At 37.6% G+C, this 21,568-nt stretch overlaps 1 protein-coding gene across 3 annotated transcripts in view; it reads left to right on the plus strand.

Annotated features, from left to right (window-relative positions):
- Positions 1-21,568, plus strand: part of RAB3GAP1 (RAB3 GTPase activating protein catalytic subunit 1) — a 115,484-nt gene that overhangs the window by 41,967 nt on the left and 51,949 nt on the right. For all 3 annotated transcript variants that reach the window (XM_059166715.1, XM_059166716.1, XM_059166717.1), the window contains 3 exons: positions 12,812-12,931; positions 14,366-14,531; positions 19,330-19,429. In XM_059166715.1, coding sequence (XP_059022698.1) covers positions 12,812-12,931; positions 14,366-14,531; positions 19,330-19,429 — 386 coding nt within the window. The remainder of the gene's footprint in view (positions 1-12,811; positions 12,932-14,365; positions 14,532-19,329; positions 19,430-21,568) is intronic.

Below are 21,568 nucleotides of genomic sequence, written 5' to 3' on the forward strand. Positions count from 1 at the left end.
TTTTCCCGTTCAGCACATTGAGTATATCATGCCAGACCCTTCTGAACTGCCAGTGTCTCTGGAAAGATGTGCTGCTAACCTTACTTGTCTTCCCTTGTTTATATGTATTTACAAATACATATAACCATTAGTAAACCATAAAACCAATGTTTTTGTCCTGCTGCTTTTAGGATTTTTTCTTTATATTTTGCAAATTTAGCTATGGTATTTCTTGGTGTTGCCCTGCCTTTGTTGATTTTGTTGGGAGTTCTCTGTGCCTCCTGGATTTGAACGTCTTTTCCTTCCTCAGATTAGGGAGGTTTTCAGCTATCATTTTCTCCAGTAAACCTTCTGATACCTTTTCCCTCTCTTCTTCCCTTTCTTCTTTATCATACCTGTGATATAAATGTCATTATGCTTTATGGAGCCACTGAGTTCCCTAAATTTACATTTGTGATCAATATTTGTCTTTCCCTCTTCTTCTTACCTTCATTATTTTCCATAATTTTATCTACTGTGTCACTTATTTGTTCCTCTGATTTTTCCATCCTTGTGTTCATTACATCCAGTTGGTTTTGAACCTTGGTTTTTGCTTTTTTTCACTTTAGCCTAACTAGTTTTTAGGTCTTTTATGTCTGTAATGAGGGACTCCTTGTTGTCTTTTGTGCTTTTCTCAAGCCCAGCTAGTATCCTTACGATTGTTCCTTTAAATTCTGGATAAGGCGTATTACTTATATCTGTTTAGATCCTGATGATGACCTTTTCCTGTTCTTTCTTTTGGGCTGAATTCCTTTGTCTTGGCACTTTGTCTAGGTCTCTATCTTCTGTGTGTTAGGAAAGCCTGTTATGTTTCCTGCTTCTGAGAGTTAGGGTTTTATGAAGAAGAGGTGACGTACTGTTCCGAGCCTGGTGGCTTCAGGAAGTGTCTCCGTTGTATGCTATGTGTACATTGCCACTGTATTTTGACTGCTCTTTCCCTCAGGTCAGTCCTCTGCAGAGTTTCTTGTTGCCTAAGGCGGAGTGTTTGGATCTTTGCCAGAGTATGGTGAATTTTAACTAGGTGTGCTCTTGTCTACTTGTTAAGAGACCTGATTCCCACGGAAGCTGGAGCTTTGCACAACTCTATGATCAGTAGACATGGTGCTTGTGGGGGGTTTGTGCTGGTCTCTTGGGGAGTTTATTTATTTGAGAGAGCAAGCGAGTGAGCAAGAAAGCACAAGCATGGGGAGGAGCAGAGGGAGTGGGAGAAGTTGGGCTCGATCCTGGGACCCCGAGATATTGACCTGAGCTAATGGCAGATGCTTAACTGAATGAGCCACCCAGGGTCCCCTGTTTCTTGCCTTTTTAAACTGGCTAGGACTTTCATTAAAATATTGAATGGGGGGCAGTGAGAGTGGACATTTTTGCCTTGTTCTGATCTCAAAGGGAAAACATTCAGTCCTTTACCACTAGGTGTGCTGTTAGCTGCAGATTTATCATGGATGCTCTTTATCAGGTTGAGAAAATTCCCTTCTATTCCTAGTTTGTTGAGTTTTTATCATGAATGAATGCTCAATTTTGTCAAATGCCTTTTCTGTGTAAATTGATATGATATTTGGATTTCTGAGTACCTTTGTCTTCCCAAGATAAACCCCACGTTTTGTGGTATAATTTGTATTTGTACATACATATATTGCCAGATGTGATAATGCTGTTATTTTGTTGAGGACTGTAGTACCTATATTCATGAGGAATATTGGTTCTAGTTCTTCTAAACAGTAGTTCCTGTTGTCTGCCCCCTTCTGCAGTTTCAATTTCCATGGTTTCAGTTCCAAGGTCAACTGCGGTCCAGAAACAAATGATCTTGTGATGTATCAGAAGGTCAGTAGTAGCCTAGTGCTATACCACAATGCCTGTGTCATCACCTCTCTTGATCTAACCATGTAGGCTTTTTATCATCTCACATCACAAGAAGGATGATTACAATAAGATGTTTTGAGAGAACACTCATAGAACTTTTATTACAGTATATTATTTCTTCAGTATATTATAATTACAGTATATTATAATTTCTTACTGTGCCTAGTGTATATCTTAAACTTCATCATATGTGTTTATAGGAAAAAGCAGTGTATTTAAGGTTGGGTACTATCTGTGGTTTCAGGCACCCACTGGAAGTCTTGGCACATGTCCCCCACTAAGAAATGGAGTACTGTACTTTATCTTGATATCAGGGAAATACTGACCTTATACTGTGAATTGGGAAGTATTTTGTTCTGTGTTCTGGCAGAGATGATGTAAAATTGGTGTTATCTTTTTTAAATGTTTGGTGAAATTTGCCACTAAAATTATCAGGTTCTGGAGTTTTCATTTCATTGAAGTAGTAATCTCTTCTAGGTGGGCGTTAAGTAGAAGTCCTAGTTCCAGTTCCTTGTGTGTACACCCGTGTCCCTGAGGAACCATTCAAAATAATACAACCTCTGTACTGATTTGGGTTGATGCAATGTCCATGTGCAATGCTTGAATAAATCTAAAGGATATAAAAGAGAGCTGGTCTGTGGAGAGATTGGTGACATTGTTGAAAGGATAGGCAGCTTCCTATTCCTGGTGCTTTGTTAGCAAGGACACAGTGGATGATTATAACCTGAGTGATAAGCTTATAGAATCATAGTTTCCAGATCTCACTTTATTTATAATTACTGAGGCTGGGATAATTTTAAACATAGCCCATCTGGATACATGCCAGAGACCACCTCCCCTGGGCTGGGTATACCTTATCAATCTCAAGAGTTACATAATTCACATTATCACTGCTGGGCTAAGGTACACAGTGTTTGCACACATAAACAGACTTTTCTTTTACAATTCTTAGTTTTTTAAATCTATCAGAGCATGGTCAGTTTTGCACACATCTCTGAGTCACATTTATAAGCTTTTAGCAGCTAAAAGGCTTATCCTATTAAATCGCAATCCCTAGTTCTTAGCTCTTAGGGCCTGTAACCTAGAGTTGATAATCTCCCTGGGTTTCTTCAGAGTCACTTATGTACTCGCTTCTGGCTTTCAGTTCCCTCTTTGTTTCTGTTACCCTTTTTATCTCCTTTTTTTCCTTTGAAGTTCACCTATGTATCTAAAAAAGTATTGTTACATTTTATAAAGTGTTTTGGTTTGTTTTGGTGGGGAGGTCTATGTCATGTCATTCAGCCATGTTGCTTCCCTTTTTAAAAAAATTTGATCTTAAAAGATTAGGCCAGCAGTCAGACTTTCAATATTTATTTGATAATTAACCGTATTAAAGGCATATGTGTTTTCTTTTATCCATCAAACATTATTTTTAAACATTTACTGGGAACGAGATACTGAGATACCAAGGATAAAATATGATCCCTGGTTCAGTAAACTTTGGGATTAGTAGGGGGCTAGATAAGGGAACAGTGGCAGCAGTATTGATAAACGCTCTCATGGAAGACAGCACAGGGCTTGATACTCACAGGAGGTATCTTTTTCTCTTTCTTTTTTTTTTTTTTTTTAAGATTTTATTTATTTATTTGACAGAGAGATCACAAGTAGGCAGAGAGGCAGGCAGAGAGAAAGGGGAAGCAGGCTCCCGTTCAGCAGAGAACCTGATGTGGGGCTAGATCCAAGGACCCTGAGATCATGACCTGAGCCGAAGGCAGAGGCTTAACCACTGAGCCACCCGGGCGCCCCATGAAGTGTCTCTTTATAATATAGGTTAAGTCAGGAAATTGTTTTTGGAGGAGGTATTACCTCACTTGAATCCCGAGAGACAAGTGAGAATAAGCCAGGTGAATTTAGATAAAAAAATACTCAAGGCAGAACAAAAGCATTAGTGAAGATGTTAATGCTTAAATTAGAAATTTTAAACATGCAGGTAGTTTGTTTGTTAAGCCTGGAGTGTAGCAACAGAGGGTTGAGAATGACAAAAGATGAGAGGGTATCTGTGTATTTTGGGCCTAATATGAAGTGGGCATCTTTTTTTTTTTTTTTTTTAAAGATTTTATTTATTTATTCAACAGGTAGAGATCACAAGTAGGCAGAGAGGCAGGCAGAAAGAGAGAGAGGAGGAAGCAGGCTCCCTGCTGAACAGAGAGCCCGATGCGGGGCTCGATCCCAGGACCCTGGGATCATGACCGGAGCTGAAGGCAGAGGCTTTAACCCACTGAGCCACCCAGGCGCCCCCTGAAGTGGGCATCTTAAGAAGATTTCATAATGTTCTTATTTTTTTTCCATAATGTTTTTAAAAGATTTTATTTATATGGCAGAGCAAGAGAGTGAGGGAGAGCACACAAACAGGGGGAGTGGGTGAGGGAGAAGCAGGCTCCATCCAGGATCCTGGGATCATGACCTGAGCTGAAGGCAGACACTTAACTGACTGAGCCATCCAGGTGCCTCCATAATGTTCTTGAACTTGTTTTTTAAATAGAATTTTGAGATTATAACTGTTGCAAACTAAAATTTCACAATTTTCAAGGTTATAAATAATCAGTCATGCTTCTTAGCACCTGAAGAATAACATACACAGAAGTGTTCATCTATAAACATTTCCTTTTAAAAAAAAAACTGAAATTAATACTAAAACAATGACATTGAAAATTTGATAACTATTATGCAAAATATTCATTTATACTATACATATACAATTAGTATGGGTTGACCCTGTTGAAATGAGATAAAATTAATCTATGATTAACTTATATTTTGGGGGCATCTAGGTGGCTCAATTGGTTAAGTGATTGCCTTTGGCCCAGGTCATGGTCCTGGGATCTTGGGGTCAAGTCCCCCATTGGGCTTTCTTGCTCAGTGGGGAGATTGCTCCTCCTTCTTCCTCTAACCTTCCCCTCCCCACTACCCCCTTGCCCCCGCTCGTGTTCTTGATTGCTCCCTCTCTCTCTCAAATGAATAAACTAAAAATCTTTTTAAAAAACCCAAAACACATTTAAAATCAAACTTTACAAAATAAAGTTTTGGCATTTATGGCAATACTGTTTTGATAGTTCATCTATCTGCATCTATTTTGAAATCTTGTAATGTCACTTTTTATATTGTGCAACTGCCAGTAAGCTCTAAGCCTGTTTAAATTTTTTAAGGGTATTTTATAAAACGAATCTTTAAAAGATACGTGGGATTGATCAGTTTTTATGGTATAGGCAAGATAATTGATGTTAATGATGTGATTGTTGGCTATTTTTCTGATGGTAGATTCCTGAAACCATAAGTAGAGAGAGATTTATTCCCTTGATTGTTACTCCTTATAAAATAAGTAGTCCTGGAAATGATATAGATGTTAACCTAGGAGACATTTATGCCCAAATATAAATTTGTGAGATCTTTACTGAGCCGAGGTTTTAATAAGAAGGAATCGTAGGCGGGATAATGAACCTCTCTACAACTGACATATGTCCACATCCTAAAACCTGTGAATTTAGGTTATATGGCCAGAAGGGATCAAGGGAACAGATGGAATTAGGGTTGTTAATTAGCTGTGTTTAAGATTGGAAGATTTATTTTGGAATATCTGGGTGGGCCCAGTGTAATTACAAGGGTTCTTTTTTTTGTTTTGTTTTAGAGAGAGAGAGTGTGTGTGCTGGGGGATTGGGGAGGATAGTGGCAGAGAGAGAGAGAGAATCTTAAGCAGGGTTCATGCCAAGTGTAAAGCCCAACACTGGGCTATCACAACCCTGAGCTCAAGACCTGAGCCAGAATCTAGACTCTGACTCAAGAGTTGGACGCTTAACTGACTGAGCCACCCAGGCTTTCCATAAGAGTATTTTAATGTGGAGAAAAGGCAGAAGAGAGTCAGTGTCTGAGTGGTGTAACATGAGAACTTGACCTGCTATTGCTGGGTTTGAAGAAGGTAGCCAGGAACTAAGGAATGAGGGGAGCCTCTAGAAACAGGGAAAGGGAAGGCATGAATTCCAGCTTTTGAAACTTCCAAAAGGAACACAACCTTGCTGACCTGTTGATTTTAGCATGCTGAGACTTTTGTTGCCCTTCTGACCTATAGAATTATAAGATAATAAGTTTGTTTTAAGCCACCAATTTTGTGTTCATTTGTTATAGCAGGAGTATGAGAACAACACAAAAAGTGGGGCTGTAAGTGCTATATATGTGGGAGATTGGAAAAATACACTGAAAGTATAGCTGGATTTAACTCATGATGATTTTTGTGTCTGTGGTTTTGCCTTTGTCTAGCCTAGTTTTTGGACTTTCAGCTCAACCACACTTTAAGGGAATAGCAGCAACAATGTAAAGAAATGGCCCACAATCTTATAAATTGTATAGTTGAATAATTATGATGGCTTTTAAAAAATATGTATTTATTTTTATGATTTTAATGCATTTTTTTGGTGGCTTTAGAAAAAGATATGTGCAAAAGGACCTGATAGTTTTGAGAGAATGGTATTTTAGAGTAGCTCTAAAGGCCTGTAAGATGTTCTTACTCTTTCAAAAGCAGAAATGTTCAGAAGACTTCTAGTGATGGTGACATAACATAGTTGGCAGTTCCTTTTCTGCAAAAAGAAAAAAAAGCATAAAACTGGAAAATATTGGCAAAACAACTATTTCAGGGTACTGAAAATTACCCAAAGGCAGACAACAAATTGAGAAGCATTTTTTTTTTTTTTTTAAATCTCTGGTGTTTCTTATAAGATAGATGGATACTCTGGCCCTTTTGCCTGTGACTGTTTATACCACTGCCTGTCTTTTCCCCAGTCTGTGTTGGTGAGAACTGTGGCTTTCCAGTCTAGACTGGTCATGAAAACCACTGTTTTGTTGGCAGATGAGCAGACTTGATCTGGGTAAAGGGCAAAAACCTGTAGCTCTGCCATCTAAGAGTAGTGGACTTGATTGAGCACGGATGAATGAGGAAAAGCTGTATCTGAACTAAGCTGAGATTGTAGTTCTAGTTCAAGGCATTTGGTGGGTTAGTCAGAAATTTAATAGAGACATACTATATGTATGAGAGCCATAGGAAAGTTGAATATACTTTCTACACTTCCCTGTATCATAGGAAAACTATGTATGTGCAGGAGAGATGTAAGAAAACCCAAACTTAAGAACTGGTTGCAACATTAAATGCACCTACACCTCTTCCCACCAGATCAGTCAGCAGAAAATGAAAGTCTTATAGTCTCTAGTGTTTGAGCATATTCTTTACCTCAGTTACTGTCTTACTGCAAAGCAGTATTGACAATGGGTAACCCCAGGGAGCCAGGCTAAGAAAAATAAAATAGTTGAATAGAGACACCAATAGTTGAATATCTTGGAAAAGACAGATTGTACAGTTTAAATCTTGACAAGTTACTAGATACAGGCAAAGAACCCTCAGAAAAGTTACACTTGGTTTTACTGTATTATTTTAATGTAGTTTTCAACAACAAATTACTAGGTATACAGGGTCACACAGGAAAAATGTGATCCATATGTAAGTGGAAAAAAGTTAGCAGAAACTGGACTCTTGATGGGATTGAGCCGTAACTTCAAAGTGGTTATAAGTATGTTAAAAAAAATTGAAGGAAATATATTCAGAGAATTAAAAATATGCTACCAATGAGTCAAATTGGAAATCTCAGTAAACTATAATGAAGAGCCAGATGGAAATCTTAGAGTTTAAAAGTATAACTGAAATAAATTTTCACCAGATAAGCTCAAAAGCAGATCTGAGAAGTCAGAAGAAAGAGTTGGATTTGAAAGATTAATAGAAGTTTTCCAATCCAAAAAACAGAAAGAAGCAGAATAGATAAAAATGAACAGGATATCTGTGGGTCAATATCAGGTGTTCCAAAGCATACAGGTAATAATGGGTGTTCCAGATGAAGAGAGAGAAAGGGGAGGGGGAAAATACTCAAAGAAATAATGACTGAAAACTTCTTAGATTTGATGAAAAAATGCTTATTTATGGACCCAGGACTCTCAGTGAATCCCAGGTGGGATAAACACAGCAAACCAAATCTAGACGTATTATTGTCAACTTGCTGAAGCCCAAAGCTAAGAGAATCTTAAAAGCAGCAGGAGAAAAATGACTTGTCATATACAAAAGATAAATACTGTTTGCTGACAAAAACATTGGAGGCTAGAGGGCAATGCAGTGACATACTGAGTATTGAAAGAAAAAACTGTATTGAAAGAAAAAATTGCTAGCCAAGAATTCTATTTCCCACAAAACTCTTTCAAAATATAAAGATGAAATAACAACATTGTTATATAAACAAAAGCAGAGAATTTATTGCCAGGAGACCTACCTTATAGTCAGTATTAGATAGTAACTTGGATATATAGGAAGGAATGAAGAGCATTGGAAAAACTCTAGTAAATACAAAAGGGATATTCTTTTAACTAACAAAGCTCTTGTAATTGTACTGTTGGGTTTATAACATGGGTAAGGGTAAGGTATATGGCAGTATCACACAAAGGAAGAGGGGAGGAAATGGAGCTATACTGTGTAAAATTGCTAGGTTTTACCAGAATTAATCTGAATAGATTATAAGTTAAAGGTACAGATTGCAATATCCCAGGATGTCTGGGAGGATGAAATTGAAAAAAGAAATTCTCTCTCGAACACTTCCATTTTCTCAGGTATATTGTACATGTTAGAAATAATTATGTCCCAAGAAATCTTTTTATTTATCATTACTGTTTTTGGTGCTCCAGTGTTTTATGCATATATTCTTTACACTATTTGAAGAAGCTCTGAATATATTTCTTTCTCTCTTTTTTTGTGGAGGAGGGACAGGAGGAAAGAGGGAGGGAATCTTAAGCAGGTGCCACACCCAGCACAGAACCTGACATGAGGCTCAGTCTTACAACCCTCATGACCTGAGCCCAAAGCAAGAGTTGGACACTTAACTGACTGAGCCACCCAGCTGTCCCTGAATATATTTATTTCTAAAATAAGAAAGAAACTCTACATGTAACAGATGTAAAAGGGTAGCAGTCAGAGTTGGTGGTGTGTTTTTATGATTTTCCTATGCAAAATAAATAACAGGCACAACAAATATTGGTTATTCGTTGTTACTTTCAGTCTTTATTGGAGCAAGAAAGGAAAATGTATTTTAGAACAAAATAGATAAAAATGAATGATTGTACTACCTTTCTCAGTTGGAGAATGTGATACGAAGGCACATTTATATTTACATTTAGTATTTAGCATGAACATGTGTAATCTGTTAGATAAAACAGTTCTGTTATTAAAAATCACCATAGTGGTGGGACGCCCAGGTGGCTCAGTTGGTTGGACGACTGCCTTCGGCTCAGGTCATGATCCCGGATTTGCGGGATCGAGTCCCGCATCGGGCTCCCAGCTCCACGGGGAGTCTGCTTCTCCCTCTGACTTTCTCCTTGCTCATGCTCTCTCTCACTGTCTCTCTCTCAAATAAATAAATAAAATCTTAAAAAAAAAATTACCATAGTGGAATTTTTACTTATGTTGATATGTTTGAGTGCCTCATAAACTTAAATTATTAGAGTAGATATTGTAGGATACATAAAGATTTATTAATGAAACTTACCTTACTATTTCACTCCCTCTTCATTTTTCCCATTCTCTCCCCCCGATCCCTCCTTTTATACACCCATAAAAAAGGGGGCTTAAACATCTCATACTTACTAATTTTGGGTAGCCAAGCAGGAAATCATGAGAAATATGGGATATGTCCATCTGGCTATTTTATGAGTATGTGTTACATGTATATGTTTTTGTGCTTTTTTGAGTTGTGACATTTTTTCATAGATTCTGCAGTGCATATTCTGATATACATTTGTCTTACCGTTTCATGATTGCTTTTATGTCAGTAAACTTTTTTCATACCTTGTTATTTTTTTTGAAAAATATTTTATTTATTTGACACAGAAAGAGAGATCACAAGTAGGCAGAGAGGCAAGCAGAGATAGAGGGGAAAGCAGGCTCCCTGCTGAGCCAAGAGCCCCATGTGGGGCTTGATCCCAGGACCCTGGGATCATGATCTGAGCTGAAGGCAGAGGCTTAACCCACTGAGCCACCCAGGCACCCCATACCTTGTTATTTTTTTAATGACTGTCAAGTATCATGTAGTATCATGTAGTATGAGAGTGTTCTGTAATTACCCATTTTTTTTTCCCATTTTAGGTTGTTTTTAGTTTTTACAGTTAAACTGTTACAATGAGCATCATTACACATAAAGGTATACCTCATTTTTGTGCTTTGTTTTATTGTATTTTGTAGATTCTGCCTCTTTTACAAATTGAAAGTTTGTAGAAACCCTGGGTTGAGCAAGTCTATTTCTGCAAGTCTATTTTTCTGGTATTCACTTCTGGTCTCTGTCATATTTTGATAGTTCCTGTAGTATTTCAAACTTTTTCATTATTCTCTGTTTTTGTAATCTGTGATTGCTGAAATCTCAGAATATTGTTAGCATTTGTTAGTAATAAAGTATTTTTTACTTAAGATATTTATACTTTAAAAAAAAGATTATTTATTTATTTATTTGTCAAAGAGAGAGAGAGAGCGCGCGCACAGGCAGACAGAGTGGCAGAGGGAGAAGCAGGCTCCCTGTGGAGCAAGGAGCCCGATGTGGGACTTGATTCCAGGACGCTGGGATCATGACCTGAGCCGAAGGCACCCGCTTAACCAACTGAGCCACCCAGGCATCCCGAGATATTTATAATTTTTTTGACATAATGCTGTTGGCATACTTAATAGACTACAGTATAGTATAGAAAAAATTTTTATATGCATTGTGAAACTGAAAAAGTCATTATACATGCTTGATTTTGATATTTGCTTTATTGTGGTAGTCTGGAACTGAACCCACAGTATCTTCAAGGTATGCCTGTATAGCTTTGTGCATTTGTATGAATGGTTTTGTAAAATAGATACAAAGAAATATAATTAGTTCAAAGTTTGTGAATTTTACATTTTGATATAGTCTGCCTTTTTGTTCTCCAAATGTTTTAAAGGTTTATACCACCATCTGTGTCATGTCCCAAACTCTTGTTGATACTGGATCTTAACCAATATTTTATATTTTTTTGCCAATTAAATTGGTAAACAGTGATTATCTCTTTTAATTTTATTTTCCTAATCACCAGTAGTTGAACATCTTTGAATAGAATTCTTATCTGTTGATATTTCTTATTCTTTAAAATATGTATCAGTTTTGCTCATTTTTTTGTTATGGTAAAACAACAAAATTTACTGTTTTAGCCATTTTTTTAACTGTATACTGGTATTGAGTACATTAATATTTTTGTGCAGCCATCACGAGTATTCATCTCCAAAGCTTTTCAAGCATCCCATACTGAAACTCTGTACCCATTAAATGATAGCTCAACGCTTCCTCTGCCAGGCCCTGTAACCACTGTTCTGTGTTTTGTCTGTAAGTTTGACTACTCTGTGTAACTCATGTAAGTGTAATCATATGGTATTCAACCTTTTGTGACTGCCTTATTTCACTTAGCATCAAGTCTTCAAGGTTCATCTGAAAAATTCATAGCTCTGGATTCTTTCCAGTATTTAATGCCATTTCTGTATAACTAATTTTTTATTTCAGGAGTAGAAGAACGGAGGCAAGATGAGAAGATGAACTAAATTTTTGTCATCTAAACAATAAATAGATTATAGGTTGGACTGTGTTTATTTATCTTTATCACTGTTTGTGGGATTTCTTTTTTTTTTTCCCCCAAGATTTTATTCAATTATTTGAGAGACAGAGATCACAAGTAGGCAGTGAGGCAGGCAGAGAGAGAGAGGGGAGGAAGCAGGCTCCCTGCTAAGCAAAGAGCCCAATGTGGGGCTCTATCCCAGGACACTGGGATCATGACCTGCCCCCGAAGGCAGTGGCTTTAAATCACTGAGCCACCCAGGCGCCCCTGTTTGTGGGATTTCTTGAGAACATTTGTAAAAATAAGCCTTCACAACTCTACATATCCAGCGTTAAAATAAATTAGGCAAATGGGTAATGCCTTTCATAATTTAATTTTAAAAATATTAGATAAAAATACATTTAGGAGTGACTGGAATAGGAATTTTCAATAGGCAAAATCACTAATATGACCTTTTATATTTTTGTAAAGTTTGGCCACAAATTTGTGGTATTTAAAGGACTTGATAACTAAATAAGAGGTTTTCATTTTTGTAAGATACTGTACCAATATAAGCCATTCTCTTATTATTTTGTGACTCCCATCAGCTGTTATTGAGCAAAAGAATATAAGAATTTGTTGGCGCACCAGCGTGGCTCAGTCATTTAAGCATTGACTCTTGATTTTGGCTCAGGTCATGATCTCAGGGTTGGGAGATTGAACCCTGCTTCAGGCTCAGTGCTGGGGGTGGAGCCTGCTTAAAATTGTCTCCCCCTTTCTCTGCTGCTCCCCCACCCTCTTTCCCCTTCTGTTAAGAAACAAAACAAAACAAAAAACAACAATATAATAATAATCCCTTAATTGAGTAAACCGTGTTTTCACATTTAGTTAGCACAAATACATGATGGCTGATAATTATCTTCTCCCATTTGGGGAATCTTTCCATGTCAGTGGACTTAACGCTATCGGCTAATTAAAGCAAGATTTCAGTCTTGGAAACTTAACTTTAAGGCAGAACTGTTAATGCTTTTTCTTTTGTGATTTCAGCAAATTGCTTTTAATTTTTCAAGAATTGAGAGGAATTAGGTGACCAATGAAAGTCTTTTACTAAATGAAGGAAATTCATGTTATTTGTCAGTTCAGTTGCCATTGAAAAAAAAGAGAAACATGTATCTTAGACATGACTTGCTAAACCTCAGGGAGATTTTTTCAGGCTTTTCAAACAATGGTTTTGTATTCTGAAGTTTTCTGTTTAATGGCAGTAATTCTTTTTTTAAAGGTATGGACTACGGGAATTTGTGGTGATTGCCCCTGCTGCAAACCATGATGCAGTTCTCAGTGAATCTAAGTGCAATCTTCTTCTGAGTTCTGTGTCTATTGCTTTGGGAAACACTGGCTGGTAGGTGGACATTTTGAAAAACCTAGACAATGGATTAAAAACTTTTAAATTTTAATTTATGAAGGAAAATGGTTCCTAAGTTAGATTTTTAAAAAAGTAAATTCTTATTGTTCCTACTTGTGCATTATTATATTAGAATATCATATAGAAGGGTAAACTCAAAAGCTTTAGTGAGTGCATTTCTAAAGGGAAATTTACTGAAATAACCAATGAATAATTGAAATGAAGAGTAAATTGTGCTCTTTTTATGTTTTGCTTTCAAATGTTTAGTTTATTTAAATTTTACAAAATCTAATTTTCACACTTAAAAATGGACCCTTGTCAGCCTCAAATGAGATTGCCCATATCAGATGACTCAAACTTTTTGCGGCTTTGTGTATGTCGGCAAATGACTGAAAGTGCTTAGAGTATTGATTTTGGGCTTACAGATAAATTTTAGGAAGTAGGCTTATTTGCAAATATGCAAATCTGTGAATAATAAGGATTGGCTCTATCTTCAAATGATAAAGTAAAAAATACCACTAATGCTGGTTTGATTTGTATTGTTTCATATCTGTGGATCAAATTTTATTTTGCCTTTGAAAGGCTGATATGATACTGATGCTGGCAGGCTTGATCTGGACCCAGAGAGGGTCCCTCAGGACCATCTGAGGGGGTTCCCTGGATGTGTGCAGGATAGAAATCAAAGGTGAGCTAGCAGGAGATGAAAGCAGTGTTTATTAAAGGCATAGAGAGAGTGCAGGGAGAGTATCTGAGAGACTCAGAAAAGGAGGAAGTCTCATCTTTGCTGGGGTCTGGGGTTTCTGTTGAGGATCATGGTCTGGTGTATGTGCCCTCTTAGGCATCCAGGAACTGGCTAGAACAAATGTGAGGGCCCTGTGTTATTCCTTGGAGCCAGGGTGTCTTGGCATGAAGATGCCTAGTGCTAGTGGTCCAGAATGTGCATCTGATAGCTTTGTCTGGTCATTCTCACCTGGTCCTTCCTTAAATGTTATCTATTCTAGAGAAATCACTAACTCCCTGTCTCTTATAAGGAGGACATAAACTACTGAGGCATGTGTAAAGTAGGGGTGCAGCTCCTAGAAGAATAGAAGCAGGAAAAGGAGAAAAAAGATTTTTATGGAGTCCTTCAGTTTCCCTATCTCAGTATGATCGTTTTTATTCAAGAAAATTTTCATTGTGCCTTTTTTAACTTTCAGCTATTATAAAACAATTTTCTGAATATAAAGTGCCATTAGATGATCATTTCTTAAGCTTATTAGTGTAAGGAGAAAAGAAACTCACAGTGTCTCTTATAAATATAAGTCTCATGAGTGATCCTTGCTTAGTGTTTTTAAATATTTGAGATTAAAATAATGGGGAAATCTTTAGTTTTAGGAATTACTCAGTGTTTAATGAACTTAAAGTCTATTCCTATTTAATTATGTCTTACAGCCAGGTGCCACTTTTTGTGCAAATTCATCACAAATGGCGAAGAATGTATGTGGGCGAATGTCAGGGTCATGGTGTCCGAACTGATTTTGAAATGGTTCATCTTCGGAAAGTGCCAAATCAGTACACTCATTTATCAGGTCTGCTGGATATCTTCAAATCAAAGATTGTGAGTTTGTATTGATATTGTCAGTTTTCTCTGGGATCCAGATGAAAGTGGCAGTTTGGTAATTTTATTGAGTATGTAGAAACATTAATGTAGTTATGTGAAAGAAAGATGTAATTGACTATGAATGTTCAAAGAAACAGTATGCAGTTAGGTTTTTAGTGTGCTAATGCTAAAGAACAACTAATTAAAATAATTTTGTTTAGTTTGTTAACATTTATTTACTATGTTACCTCTTTCTACTCTTCTCTATAGTAAAACAGTTGGCCCTTGAACAATACAGGGGTTGGTGCCTTAACATTGCATCTCCCCTGTGTAGTAAAAAATATACTTTTAACGTCTCACTCCCCCAAAACTTGATTATCATTAGCCTGCTGTTGACTGGAAGCTACACCAGTAACATAAACACTTGATTAACATATATTTTGTGTGTTATATATCATATTCTTAAAGTAAGCTGGAGATAATAAGATGTTACTAAGAATATCGTAAGGAAGAGAAAACACATTTATAACACTGTACTGTAAAAAGCTCATCTGTGAGTGGACCTGCATAGTTCGGACCCATGTTCAGGGGTCAGCTATTGCCACCCTATCCAGATGAGTGTGCTTCAGGTAGCTGCCTGTTCGGGATTTTGCCTTTGAGTTCCTTGACACCTCAACACTTTTGGTTCTGAATTGTCTCCTTCCCCACCCCAAATCTTCATTTTGTTTGATTTTTAGAATTAACGTGGCTTATATTTTACGACTGAGAGCAATAAGGCTAAACGGACGGTACTTAGAACATCCTTGGTGTTCCATAAAAACACTACCACAGAGATACGGAGGACTTACCTCCGTATCTTACCTCTTTCTCCGGAGGAAGAAAATTAGGGTTTAAGTCGAGGAGCTGTTAGAGAGCAAAGCCAGATGAGGGTCTTCCATTTAGAGAAATATTCCTTATGGGCGTAAGTTGACACCCATCTCACTGAAGTGATCATACCAAACTGATGGCAGGTGTCTCCTGGTATGATACATTCAACAGAATATATTATCACCTGCATTCCATTCCTATCTGAAGTGTTTAACATAAGTCAACACGTGCAGGAACAGTCTCATATTTCCGAACTGAGCCATATTTTGCAAAGTAACTGGCTTAGACCCAAAAAGTCAGTATCATGCTTGGCAAAACAAAGATTGGTAGCTGTTTAAATTAAGGAAGACTAAAGTGACATAACAGCTAAATGCAATGCAAAATCCTTGATTGGATCCCTGACCAAAACAAAATAGCCAAAAAGGATATGATTGGGACAATTTTAGTATGGACTATATCTTAAAAAATAGTGTCAGTATTACAATTCTTGAGTATGACAGTTGTTTTATAGTAATCACATATATTTTACAGAGTTCCAGGTATGTGTGTAAATTTTTTTCAAAAACTTTGACAAGCTTTAAGTACCGCTTCATTCTGTATGTGTTTTGAGAAATACTTAAAAAAGTTAAGTATGTATATGTTTCTGTCCCATTTGTTTCCCTTTGCTCTCTCACCAGAAGTTTTTTTTTTTTTAAAGATTTTATTTATTTATTTGATAGAGATCACAAGTAGGCAGAGAGGCAGGCAGAGAGAGAGAGGAGGAAGCAGGCTCTCCACTGAGCAGAGAGCCTGACGAGGGGCTCGATCCCAGGACCCTGGGATCATGACCTGAGCCGAAGGCAGGGGCCTTAACCCACTGAGCCACCCAGGCGCCCTCACCAGAAGTTTTTAATTGTATATTTTTACATCAGGTTTCTGGTCAGATCAGGTTTCTGGTCAGATGCAAATATTAATACTTTATTCCTTCTTCAAAAACATTAGTGAACATTATTTCCTTGGATCTTTTATGTCCCTTATGTAGCTGAACTTCTCTTTACTGATACTAGGGATCACGTTGATCTGTGAAGCCTAACTTAAATGATGATAGTCTGCTAGTTGTACTTCCAGTGAAAAGTGTTCTTAATCAGTTCATCACATCATCTGGCAGAACTTTCACAAAACTCACTCACCTAGGTATGAAATATCCCTCAAAATTATTATTATTATTTTTAAAGTAGGTTGCATGCACAAAGTGGAGCTTGAACTCATGACCCTGAAATCAAGAGTTGTGTTCTCTACTGACTGAGCCAGCTAGGCGCCCCTCAAAATTGATTTGATAAGAGTTGAACTTAAAATAATTGAGAATTGTTTGGGTACTTTAGGGATTTTATATAGCTAAAGCTACCCAGTATGTAACTCTTCTGTTACATATCTCTAAAGCTATCTTTATAAAAATTACTGTTTAACACCTGCTTGCAATGTTCCATGATACTCACCGTTCACTGGAAGTTTATTTCATTTTTGCAAAGATCTAATTTATTAGAAAAGGTTTCCTTCTGGGGTGCCTGGGTGCCTCAGTTGGTTAAGAGTCTGCCTTCAGCTCAGGTCATGATCCCAGAGACCTGGGATCAAGTCCCGGATGGGACTCCCTGCTCAGCAGGGAGCCTGCTGCTGCTTCTTCCACTCCCTCGCTCATGTTCTCTCTCTCTCTCTCTCTCTCTCTCTCACTCTCTCAAATAAATAAATAAAATCTTTAAAAAAAAAAAAAAGGCTTCCTTCTGGTAGGGGTAGGAAGGTCAGTTTTGCCCTTTGGGGTACATTAAATTTAAATTCTGCCATAATCCTCTAAGTTTGTGAAAATTCATACTCTAGTCTTCTTTCACTTAGACATTCTTCTTTCTTTCAGATGTTCTTTAAATATCTTGGTTTTATACTCTTGAATGTTGATTTGGATATTTGTCTATTTTGGAACTATATTCCTTTATCTTTTGTGGAAATTTTGTTTGCAGGCTCTTTTAGAATGAATGTTTTATCTAAAATTTTTAACTTTTTCTCCCATCCTCCCTTGTGGCTCTGTAATTGTGATTGCTCCATACCTGCAGAAAATTTCAGAACTGGGTTTTAAAATGGTGTTTGGAGACTTTTGCTCTGTGGTGATATTAGGAGTGTTACGTATCTGGTTTTGGGATTATTGGATTGCTTGCTTAGATTATGAGAGTATTTCCCCTCCCTCACTCAGTAACTTTGTCCACCCTATAGCTTCTAGCAAAGCTAACTGTACCAAGCAGGTGTGCCCTGCCCCAGTGTTTGCCTTATGAGTCTTGCAGGGCGCCTGGGTGGCTTAGTCGGTTAAGCATCTGCCTTCGGCTCAGGTCATGATCTCTGGGTCCTGGGATCAAGTTCTGCATTGGGCTCTCTGCTCAGCGGGGAGCCTACTTCTCCCTCCCTCTGCCTACTCATGATCCCTCTCTGTCTCTCTTCTCTCTCTCTGTCAAATAAATAAATAAAACCATTAAAAAAAAAAAGAGCCTTGCAGTGCAAGACTGGGCAGAGTTGAACTTGCAGTTCCACTTAATACAGTCTGTAATCCTAGGCTGTCATTGGCTTCTTCCACATCCAGAATTCAGCAGGCATGTGCCTTAAGCCCCACTTAAAACTTGGGATTTTGTGTACCTTTTCAAGGGCCCAGAAAGATGTATTTGTGTCATGTTTGATCCTAGGTATTCCTTTCTGGTTATCTCTTCTATATTTATCTGTGTTGCTGTGTAACTGGAGCAGAGGTTATGTGTCAAAGCAACGTGGTTACGGTTTTTAGACTATTTGTATCTTACGGGTGAACACTCATCTAATATCCTCACTTGACTGAGAAGTCTGTTATTCCTGACCAGCCAGAATCTTAACCTTGCTTGTCTAGGACACAGCAGCCCAAAACTGAATTATCTTTTTTTGGTGGCAGCCACCTTGTATTTTGACTTTAGATTGAGTTTGTATTTGGTTAAAACTACTAGTGAGGGGCATCTGGGTGGCTCCGTGGGTTAAAGCCTCAGCCTTCAGCTCAGGTCATGATCCCAGAGTCCTGGGATTTAGCTCCATATTCGGCTCCATAGCACACACCCTCCCCAGTGTTTATAACCCAGCTACCCTATCCCTATCCTGCAACCCTCCAGCAACCCTCAGTTTGTTTCATGAGATTAAGAGTGTCTTATGGTTTGCCTCCCTCCCAGTCCCATCTCGTTTCATTTTTTCCCTCCCTGTCCCCCACGGCCCCCTCCCCTGCCTCTCAAATTCCTCATATCAGAAGGAAATTATATTTGTATAATTGAAATTGTTAAATATATATATATATTTTTTTAAAGATTTTATTTATTTATTTGACAGAGAGAGATCACAGTAGACAGAGAGGCAGGCAGAGAGAGAGAGAGAGGGAAGCAGGCTCCCTGCTGAGCAGAGAGCCCGATGCGGGACTCGATCCCAGGACCCTGGGATCATGACCTGAGCCGAAGGCAGTGGCTTAACCCACTGAGCCACCCAGGCGCCCCGAAATTGTTAAATATATTTTGAAGGAGTATTTATTTTGTTTCCAGGTAGCAGTTTATTTGTTTATTTGTTTGTTTTGAAAAAAGATTTATTTATTTTGGAGTGAGAGCAAGAGTGCTAGTGAGCATGAGCTTGGGGAGGGACAGAAGGGGAGAGAGAGAGGGACAGGCAGCCTCCATGCTAAGTGGGGAACCCGGGGATCTGACATGGGCTTAATGCAGAGCTGGGCCCGAGACACAAGGGGCTCAATCTCAGGATCCTGAGATCATGTTCTGAGCTGAAATCAAGAGTCAAGAGGCTTAACCCCTGACTCACATATGCCGTCCTCCAGTTAGTAATTTAAACGGCTTCATATTCTCTCTGGCATTATTTTTGCAACACTTTTTTTTTTTTTTTAAAGCTATATGATATTGTCTTTGCATTTATTTCCTAGGGATGTCCTTTAACTCCTTTGCCTCCAGTTAGTATTGCTATTCGCTTTACGTATGTACTTCAGGATTGGCAGCAGTATTTTTGGCCTCAGCAACCTCCAGGTGAGATAATTTAAGAGTATATTTAACTTACTGAATATAAATGGAAAAGAAAATATATTCAGAAACTAAACTTATTTACCAGTGTGTTTCAAGTATTTTAAATTTGAAATGGTTGTGATTCATTCTGAATGCAGTATTGCTGATTTCATTGCCTTTATCATTTTTTTTTCTCTTGAAAAAAGCTCTGAAGTTTGTTCCAGAGACAGCATTACTCTATATGTGACAATCTGTCTTTGAAAGCTAACATTATTTATAAAGCATTCCCCTGCTGTGGAACATCATGTGCTGCAAATTAGTATGTAGTGAATGATTAAAATGTCTGTTTTTAGACTGTAATAACAGAAGCCACCCTCATAAGCTGAGAACCTTATGGAAAGTAGAGATTGAAGAAGAGTGCTAAATAAGGAAAGCAGAAAAGAGAGAAAAAATTTGTATATACACATATACTTATGATGGGTAGAGCTCTAGAATATTTTACTTTAACTTGCTTTTGATGTGATTAAAATCAATTTACCTGCTTAGCCATAAAGCGATATATACTAATATGCGGATTCATTCAGTAATCATTAATTATTAGCCTATAATGGGCTGATGTTTGGACTGTTGGTGTAAACAAGACATTACCTAAATTGTAGAAAAGTTCACTTTATGAACATATAGCCTAATTAAGTGAGGGTTTGGTTCCTGGGTGTTTCTCTCACATAGAAGTATAATTATATTTAAGTATATCTAATAAGAAATGTAATACAAACATAAATAATTACACAGATTTTACTAGCCTGAAAACATTTTTCACTCTATCTCCCTCAGAGAAAAATAAATCAGAATAAAACAATATTCTTTACTGTTTTTGTTCCAAGTAGTTGGTTATTTATAGGATGGAAAATTGGTAGTTTTGGAATGATATTAGAATTAATGTAGTACATCCTTAGCCTTTGGTAGTTATATATGCTGTCAGTATTTTATTTATGTACCACAGAATAATTTGAAATTCTAATGTACAATACAAGAACTACAACTAAAGTATAGCAAAGGGAAATAAAAGCTAAGCTGAGAATTAAAGTAGAAGAAAGACTCAAATGTTCATTTTGGTAATTTTAGTTTCCAGACAGTGTCCTCTAGATAATTTTAACCAGCTTCTCAGTGAAAGTTTCAATTCCTGCTCTCCTTTTCTTTTTTCAAAGACTACTCCCTTATTAATCAATTTAATACTTTTTTTTTTAAAGATTTTATTTATTTATTTGAGAGAGAGAGACAGTGAGAGAGAGCATGAGCGAGGAGAAGGTCAGAGGGAGAAGCAGACTCCCCATGGAGCTGGGAGCCCGATGTGGGATTCGATCTCGGGACTCCAGGATCATGACCTGAGCCGAAGGCAGTCGTCCAACCAACTGAGCCACCCAGGCATCCCTTATTAGTCAATTTAAAATATGTCCCAGCATGATACAGTCTATAGTGATCTAAGAGGAAGCCCAAGAGCCAGAATGTTAGCATTATAATTTTGATTGCCAGTAAGGCCTCTTTCCAATTCTTTTTAAAAGGTGAACAAGATATTAATCATCTTCTTCACTGATTTGAAGACTATAGATTTTTACTATTTTCTCCTATAAAGGAAAGAAAGGGATTTGAACATGTAATATGGGACACACACTGTGCTTGGCATTTTATATATTTTTTCATGTAATTATCACTTATCTGTGAGACAGGTGTTAATGTTTCTTAGAGAATATATGTGTCTTAGAGAACATAGGTAACTGGCCCAGGGTTACATCATCATCAAATGATAAAGTTTGCTTTCAAACACTGGTCAAACTCCAAATCCCATGATACTTTCATTCCACACTGTTGCTTCTGAACTTTGTGGGGGTGTGGTGTTTTATTTTGTTTGTTTGTTTGAGAGGGAGAGAGAGAGAAAAGAGAGAAAGAGAATGGAGGGTCAGAAGGGGAGAAAGCATCTTAAGCAGGCTCCGTTCCCAGCGTGGAGCTTGCCATGGGGCTCAGTCTCACAACCCTGAGATCATGACCTGAGCTAAAATCAAGAGTCGGATGCCTAACTGACTGAGCCACTCTTATGCCCCACTTTGGAACTTTTAATTGAATGAAAACTTTTGCACAGTTATGGTCTAGTAATAATTTTTAGCT

This window comes from Mustela lutreola, chromosome 3 (genome assembly GCF_030435805.1).
Source record: "Mustela lutreola isolate mMusLut2 chromosome 3, mMusLut2.pri, whole genome shotgun sequence".
Taxonomy (NCBI): Eukaryota; Metazoa; Chordata; class Mammalia; order Carnivora; family Mustelidae; genus Mustela; species Mustela lutreola.